The 8437-nt window shown below is 37.3% G+C and overlaps 1 protein-coding gene across 4 annotated transcripts in view; it reads left to right on the top strand.

Annotated features, from left to right (window-relative positions):
• tmem63c (transmembrane protein 63C) overlaps positions 1 to 8437 on the top strand; it is a 34849-nt gene that overhangs the window by 11134 nt on the left and 15278 nt on the right. For all 4 annotated transcript variants that reach the window (XM_041971994.1, XM_041971997.1, XM_041971995.1 and 1 more), the window contains one exon: positions 6650 to 6875. In XM_041971994.1, the coding sequence (XP_041827928.1) occupies positions 6650 to 6875 (226 nt within the window). The remainder of the gene's footprint in view (positions 1 to 6649; positions 6876 to 8437) is intronic.

Below are 8437 nucleotides of genomic sequence, written 5' to 3'. Positions count from 1 at the left end.
AAGACAAGTGTCTTTTACTTCCCGTTTGAACTTGGAGTATGTCTCCAGCTCATCCATCTTGTGCCTGATAGACTAAACATTAGACAGCAGAACTGAAGGAAGTGGTGGTAATTTAGTGTTCAGTGTCATCACTGCCTTTAGTCAAACAATCACAAAAAGACTATTGTGTCAGATTTAAAAGGAGACAGAGATTATTTGAAGGATTGTGGGATTGGATAGTGGAGCTACCCACATCACTGTTAAGAAGAAAAACCAAACTTGGGTTAATTTGAACAATAATTATGTTTTGTTTCAAGACTATTTCTCATTTTTCTTGAGATTGGGTTGCACAATCACTATATACTTACATTTTCTGATTGTCCATTCATTGTTTAACACCTGGACAATGCTGGATACTTATATGAATAACAATCTACTAGAGTTTATCTGCATTTTGTCAGTAAAGTTAGTTGTGATGCACTCTGGTACGTCTCTTAGTAGACATTGCAGTGAAAAAAATGAAGCAGTTGGGTTTTTCCCTTTATTTAACAAGATAAAAACCTCATTGAGATTAGAAATCTCTTTTTCAAGACAGACCTGGCCAAGCGTGGGTTGAATACTACAAGGATGTTTAAAAACAGTCACATTTACCAAGGGATTTTTCTTCTCAAGCCCTTAGAATCAACTTAAAATCCCCCAGAGAGGTCAGTTTTGTTCATTTTTTATATCTGTTTGAAAGTTATTCTAAGTGGAAGGAGTAGCATATTTAAAATCTTTTTTCCTCAAGTTCTGTTCTCACTCTAGAGACCACCATCTGTGGACCAGAATGAGAGCAAAGGCTATATTGAGTCTGGTTTTTGAACATGTAGGTAGAGAGATATAAAGGAACTAGACCAAGAATAGTTTTATATATAAAAATTAGCCAATGTGAAAGCCTCAGTATAAAGGGGGGTGGCCATTTAGGTGTAGTGTATAAAAAGCAGTGAAATCCACAGCCAGTAGAAATCACACATATTTTCTTCCTAATTTGTTTCTTATTTTGTTTTTAAAAAAACAAGAAAGGGAACTGATAATAGTCCCATTAATGTGCTAAACTGTTATTCAATGTTGGTAGGAGCAGATCTAAAGAAGTCACTGAATTAAAGAAAAAGTCAAATTAATACTATTGGGTGGATCATTTTTAGATTGCACACAAGTGTATATGCAGAAAATTAGGCTATAAATATTCAGTTTTACACACTGACTGTCTATGTGGCAAAATAGGTTAACAATTTACACAGTGTACAATGACCACAATAGACATGTATGTTATTGTAAGTGCATGTGTTTGTGGGTGGCAGTATCAGCTTGTTTGTTGTTTGGTTGGTCTGAAATTTTGATCAATCTGAAACCGTTTAGGTAGATTGTCTTTAGATTTTATAGAGGACAAATAGAGTCCAAATAGTAATGAATCTGCAAAAGTCTTGACATCTATTTTCACTCACTGTCAGCCAGGCTCAAACTCCCCTCAGCTCCCTACAAGATGACGTGAGGTCTTTATGTATAATTGATCATTTAACAGTTATTGATGGCAAGAAGATGAATCCCTGTTAATGTGGTTAATCCATCTCATTTCCTGTAGAAATGCTTCAAGGCTCACTGTTGTGATTTTCAAATTACACAAAAACTATTTGGTGGCTTCTTGTCAAATATGGATCACTCATTCATGTGCCCGGTAATATGAACCCAGCAAATGATCCTCATCAGCTCAAAATTAGATATAGCTAATTATGTGTAAAACCAGAAATAATTTCCAGCAGCCTCCAGTTTGCCTTGTCTGGAAATTATGGTCCTCTTAGCATTGTCATTGTCACCTTGCTTCGCTGCTGGCACAGACAGTTTGCTTCTCATTCATTCATTCTATTTCTTTCTATCCATCTATCTATCTATCTATCTATCTATCTATCTATCTATCTATCTATCTATCTATCTATCTATCTATCTACCTACCTACCTACCTACCTACCTACCTACCTACCTATCTATCTATCTATCTATCTATCTATCTATCTATCTATCTATCTATCTATCTATCTATCTATCTATCTATCTATCTATCTATCTATCTATCTATCTATCTATCTATCTTCCTTTTAAGACTATATCTGTAGCTGGGATAGTGCCAAGACAATGCTGTTTTGAAACAATCCATGCTGCAGTGACAGCAGAATCATAATAAAAACAAACTGTGGACAGATTATAGATATCTGGATTCCATCGGGGTTTATTGAAAGCTGCCGATTTTCTGACAAACAGTAAGTTGTTTTGTCTGTCTAACCTCAAAGATCAGATCCTCTCTCATGCACACACACAGACACACAAAAATATGAACTCTCCCTAAAACTGAATGATTTACATTATGATGACTTGATTATTGTCCCCATAAGGAAAACAAGTCCCCATAAAGAGACCAAGTGAACAGTTTTAGGTCCCCACAACATGAGTAATACCTGCCCACACATAGATACCTCAGCTGTCTTTTTTCTGGTGCAATGAGGAGATTAGCTGACACGAGCTTGCTCTTTTTCTGCTTCTCTGCCTCAGACTCAGATGTATTTCATCACCAGTTCTCAGCTTCTGTACTGACTTCAGCATCTGTGATCCTAATGGCCTAAACTGAGCACAGTGGAGCCATTTCCCTCTTTCTGCAAACAGGAGGCACATCACTGCTTCACAAGCCAAACATGAGTTTGTAATCTGCTGTGTTGGCTTTGAAGCCTTATACAGAGGAGCAGAGAAATGAGCAGAGGGAAAGAATTAGAGAGGCACCACATTGGCAGAGTTGAATAAGCTGGAGGAGAAGTGGATACCTTGGATCAGCATGAGCTTGTTTGTGTGTATACATGAGGGATGAGACGTTAAACTGCTGAGTCATGCCGTGACGTTGATCCAAATGTGTGAAACCCCGCCACAGTCAGCCTGTGTCCCTCAGCGTCCCGCCTGGTCCTAGAGATGAGGAAGAGGAGTTTCTCTGTCAACATCAGCTGATAGTAGATTATCAAGTAAGTGACTTGTCCGGTGCAGGAAAATTAAAATCTGTGTTTCCCTATAAAGGTCTCAAGATTCTGCATGTCAGAATGTAAGCTCAATTTGCAGGTAAATAGTTGTGTTTTCTGTAAACAGAAGAGGCTAGACATGCCAGAAAAAACATTGCTATTAAGTCTGGATTCTTTAGTCAGTTTGTTGTACTATTGATCACACAACTTCTAAAAGAATTTGTTTTATTTGTTTCCAAAAGAAAATTGCAGATACAAAGCTGAATAAAAAAAATGCTACAATGATTAAAAAAAAACATTTTTTAGTGCATTTTTTGCTAAAATTGAATCCTTTTGTACAGATCGTCCATTTCAATTCATTATTGACAAAGGTAGGAAAAGTAATCTATGGCTCTGTGGAAACAGTTCTGCAGACTAATAGGGTGTGTGTGTGTGTATGCTATGGATTTGCTTTGTGATCAGTCCCGGGGGAATCTCCTCCCCATTATCTCCACAGGGAAGCTCAGAGGCTGTGTTCCTGACAGTATCTAAATATTGACTGCAAGCTATATAGCTTCACCCTCGATCTCAGAGGGAGGCCACAGCAGTGCAGAAGGAGATGGTAAAAGATTACTGAGTAGTATTTTTGTGCTTCTGCTCCTCACCAGACCTCTGTGAGTGTGATGTAAAGCAGTACAGCAGTACTGAGATTGATCAGCTCACCTCCTACACGAGACATCCTGCCGTGACTTTTGTTGCACAACAGACACTGTTTGGTAAACGCTATGCAAAAACGATGATGGAGCCTCTCAGGAAGTGACATCACTGGTGCAGTGATAAATCACACTGAGATTTGGTACAGCAATGTGTGCCAGTTTAGGGGCCTTTAGCTTACTCCACTTAGGCTGAGTCTGGTAACTTACAGCACTTGAGAGAATTGGGCTGTAAGGATTAAGATCCATTTTTTTTGGCTCCCATTTACAGCACACACATATTTACTCCAACATTTGTCATTCTGTCACAGTAATTGCATCTCTGTTATTGTTGGATCCATTTTTTTCTCATGAAGTCTGATCTGATCAAGCTGATGTCTGTTAGTCATGTGAATTTGCTGTATTGATGCATAGCTTTGTCAGCACTTTGGTGCTGCTCCATTTCCTCTGTTTACTCACTGAGGAGTGTACACAAGCTGAGCAGCTGGTAGTCAGGACTGTATTGATTGAAAGTGAGATTGTATGTTGCTGTAAGACAGATGGTTCAGACCTCAGTTCTATGGTTATGGTAGAGTGAGTTATTCATATCCTATGCATGTTCCACATAGTCCTAGATACACAGGAAAGTGGTGATAACTACTAGTCCTCAACAATCTGCTTAAACCTTAGCTGAGAATGTTGTTGCTTTGCTTTGGCCACAGATGGAGGCTTCATGTGCAATCTCATTAACGTAATATTTAGTTTCATGAATTTCAGTTAAGGTAATTTTGTCCTCATGTCCATCCTTTTCTTGTAAATATGATACGCTATCTAGAGATTTGCATGTAAGCATGCTGTTGGAAGACTAAGAAATGTGTTTAACTGAACTAATTTTTATGTTCAGGATTCTAGGATAAATCTAAAATTAGAGCTGAAAAAAACCTATAAAATCCAACTTGAATCTTAATACTGATGATATAAGTAATTGTACTGCAATATGTTAGCCTCCTATGCATTATATATACATGCTTAGGTGTGTATCTCCTATTAACTAGCTAGCTTACTGGTCTGCCTTTATCAACAAATGTATCCTTTCTGGATGCCAGTATTTGAATACTGATCAAGAATAATAATTTTAAGAAGCAAAACATATTTATTCTTAAAAACACTAAGAGGCTGTGATCAGCTTAGATAATCAGATTTATGCTCAGTGTACCAAAGTGTGAGGTGAACTATCTCTTATTAGGGTTGTAACATGATTGTATGTGCATGTATTAGAGTTACATGATTTGGATTAATTTCATGAAAAGTCACCACCACACCACAGAGGTCAGTGTGCTGTGTACCTACAGTGAAAATCCAAAATACCAGATTAATATGTCTGTGGATTTTCAGTGGAGTTGAGTATCACCACCAACATCTGGCTCATATTTTATCTGGTATTTTTACAAACTTTTTCTGGAGATAGCTGGGATTAACAGACAACCACACTGAGTCTCTCAGTCCCACCACTTGCACGCTCATGCTGTCCTTGACAGAACAAACCTGCTATGAGAAAGAAATTTGCACAATTTAAAAATGTTAGTAACGTTAACTAAAGCTGAAGAATAACAAAAACATTTATGTCTGTGATGTGACTATGATTTTAAAATTTTTGTGTGGTTAAAATGAACTCCATGTTTCCCCTTAAGTTTAATTCATGGAAATATATTATCTAATATCTGTATTTAGGAAAATGTAGAGCGACTCCACTGAGAAGAACTTTCCTTACTTATCATAATCAGGATGTTTCAAAAGTTGAATTTTTTCTGTTAGTTTGTAGAGCATTTGAATCATTTATGGAAAATTAGTCTGTGATGAGGTTTAAAAATGTGACAGGACTTCACAGCCAGGTGTAGCTGTCACATGATGTACAAGTTATTTTTATCATTATCACATGTCTCATTTTGCACTGTAATAGGTAGGCTACCTATTAGAGTTCTTTTGTGAATACATGATTCAGAAGTGCGAATTTTAAGGTTGTAAAGATTGGCTTCCTTATAGGGGAGCAAGGGAAAAGAAACTTTAACTACAGAACAGGAACATGATTAGAAGATGTATAAAAATGACCCTGTTCAGTCAAAACACAATTTTCCTGCATTCCTCTCTTTATTAAGCCTGTAAGTAAGTTACATATGAAACTCATACTGATATGTCAAAACACAATTTTTTAATTAAACTCTAAACTAAAGTGTGTCAAATGAGTTGAAAGATATATGTATGTGTGTATGTATTTAAGTGTTTGAGTCTCCATCTCAGTAGAGCGTTCCTTTCTCTTCTCTTGAATAGGATTGTTAACATCTCTAGCTTGTGTGTTATTCAATCAGTTTTTAATGTTTGACAAGCATTTATACTTTCATTTGTGAAAGTAAAGTAGCCAACATTAATCTGCCGCTGCTAATGGACCATGACGGTTCATTAGACTGCTCTTTCCAAATGCTAACTGCACTTAGAGTGAGTGATACTTGTCTGATTTAAATATTAGTCTCAGTGAACAATTTCCTACTTTTACTGCTTATTTCAAACAGCATTATTCTATTAAAGTGCACATATATTGGTTATTTTTACATTTTTATTATATTAGCTATTGAGAAGATGGACACAAAGGGAGAAAATGCTCTTTGTTTCAAGTAAGGCCAAGTCATTTTTGAGAAAAGAAGTTATACATTTTTATCTTGGAAAACGATGTTAACTTATGAAGAGTTTAATGAACCTTAATATTTGAAAGTTTTTATGCTGTGTCTCTTTTGTACCAGTTTGATTCAGAAACAGGTCCCTGAACATTTCATCTACATAAATGAGCTCTAAACATTAGATTAACTAACCATCTATCACTTTCAGTGCATAAAGCTCAACTTAAAAAAGGACAAAGAGACATCAGGTGGCAACCTTTGCTGAAGTGCACATGTCTGTCTTTTCCTTCAGCTATGGTTTAGTGCTGATGGCGCATTCAGAGTTGTTTGAAACGAGGGCGCCCCCTGAAGAGGCGCATTCTCTGGAGCTGGATGTTCTGGGTTTCCTGGAGCCGTTCGGGGAGGAAAACAGCACAGCAGAGCGATGCTTTCGCTCACATTCCCGTAGCAGTGTCCTCCAGGGTCTGCCATTTGGTGGAGTCCCCACCGTCCTCGCCATCAACGTGGTGCTTTGGATGGTACCCTCTCTCTCACACACCCACACACACACTACACAGTTTACACAGTTAACTCATGTGAGGTGATAATTAGCTCATATCTGTTTGGATTTTAAATCCAATCCAAATGGTAATTCCATCATTTGAGTGTTCTTCACCTTCCTTTTCCATTCATACCTCTAATCTCCTTGATAAATTTAATTTACTTCTAACTATCTAATCCTGAATCAGCTCATCTTGCCTTGTGGTCCCAGCCTGCAGACTGGTCAGATCCCTGCTGAGGAAGTCAGTTAGACTCAAAATGCAGCTGCCTTAGACTGCAGATGCTGGTGGTAATCGCCGATGGTAATTCATAACTTTGCTGAGCTGGCCACCAATGCACCAGTCCTCTACCCTCTTCTGATTCTGGTTTTAGTGACCCTACAGCTCAAAGCAGACTTCCCAGAGAGCAATGGATACCATTACTAGCTGCAGTCAGAGATAGCAAAGTTGGAATTTCACTGCTGATGCAGATGAATGACTTCAAAGAGCATCACAGAAAAAACCTGGCCAGGCTGCAGGCCGGACAACACAAGGCAAGGCAGTGTTTGCAGCAACTAAGTCTTCAAAATGAAATACTTATTTCTTAAAACAAAAAACAAAAAAAAAAACAAATAGTTATTTACAGGAAAAATGTTAATTACTTTACAAAAAAAAAAACCTTAGCCAACTAGATCTCAGTTCAGATCATAAACAGTTCACGTCCATTTAGAAGCATGTTTTAATCTTCAATAAGCCATTTGTTATTCATTTTCTAATCATCACCTCGTTCTATTCAACAGCAGCTTTAGGACATTTAACTAACAAGGACAGCTGCCGATGACTTGTTTATACAAAACATAGTTTTAATACAAGTTGATGCATGATCAGAGGTTAATTTCAGTAATATGTTGTCGATCTAACAGATGTCACCTCTCAAAATGTAACTTCGTTCCTGATGAAAATAAGTAGAACAGCAGCTTTGTGAGTGTTGGACATCATATATTAAATTCATGCAGTGATTTCAGAGATTTTCTGTTACAAACATGTCAGTAAAGGAAAGAATTGAAGAAACTAAAAGAAACAGCCTGTAAAGTTATCAGTATTGTGGCCGTTTCATCTTTTCATTGTGGCTTTCTTTCCTATTAAATTGTATTACAAACACAAATTGCCTTTTATTTATCTTTTTTTAGTTTCTTTTGCAAAAGTCTAATAAAAACTATTTACACTTTTAAATTGAGACATTAGTATACAAACAACAGTGACGTTTCTTTCTCCTGCTTAGTGGATCTCATAATTATGTGCACACACATACAAACGCAGATGCATTATGTGCATGTCATAGATGCAGAAGTTAAATCTGCTTTCACTTGTATTGTGTGTGCACTATTTGCAACCATAAATAAACATTTTCTCCTGGTGCTCTCCAGATAATAACAGGCTTCGACTTCCAATTCGGCTGTCAGACCTTGTCAGGCTTGATCTCTGCGCTGGTATCACTCTCCATCAGCTGCCTCCATGTTTTAATTGACTCATTTCAAACTGCCGGGTTGTCAAGCCAACAC

This window comes from Melanotaenia boesemani, chromosome 20, assembly GCF_017639745.1.
Source record: "Melanotaenia boesemani isolate fMelBoe1 chromosome 20, fMelBoe1.pri, whole genome shotgun sequence".
Taxonomy (NCBI): Eukaryota; Metazoa; Chordata; class Actinopteri; order Atheriniformes; family Melanotaeniidae; genus Melanotaenia; species Melanotaenia boesemani.
This window is presented reverse-complemented; position numbering and strand designations above follow the sequence as displayed.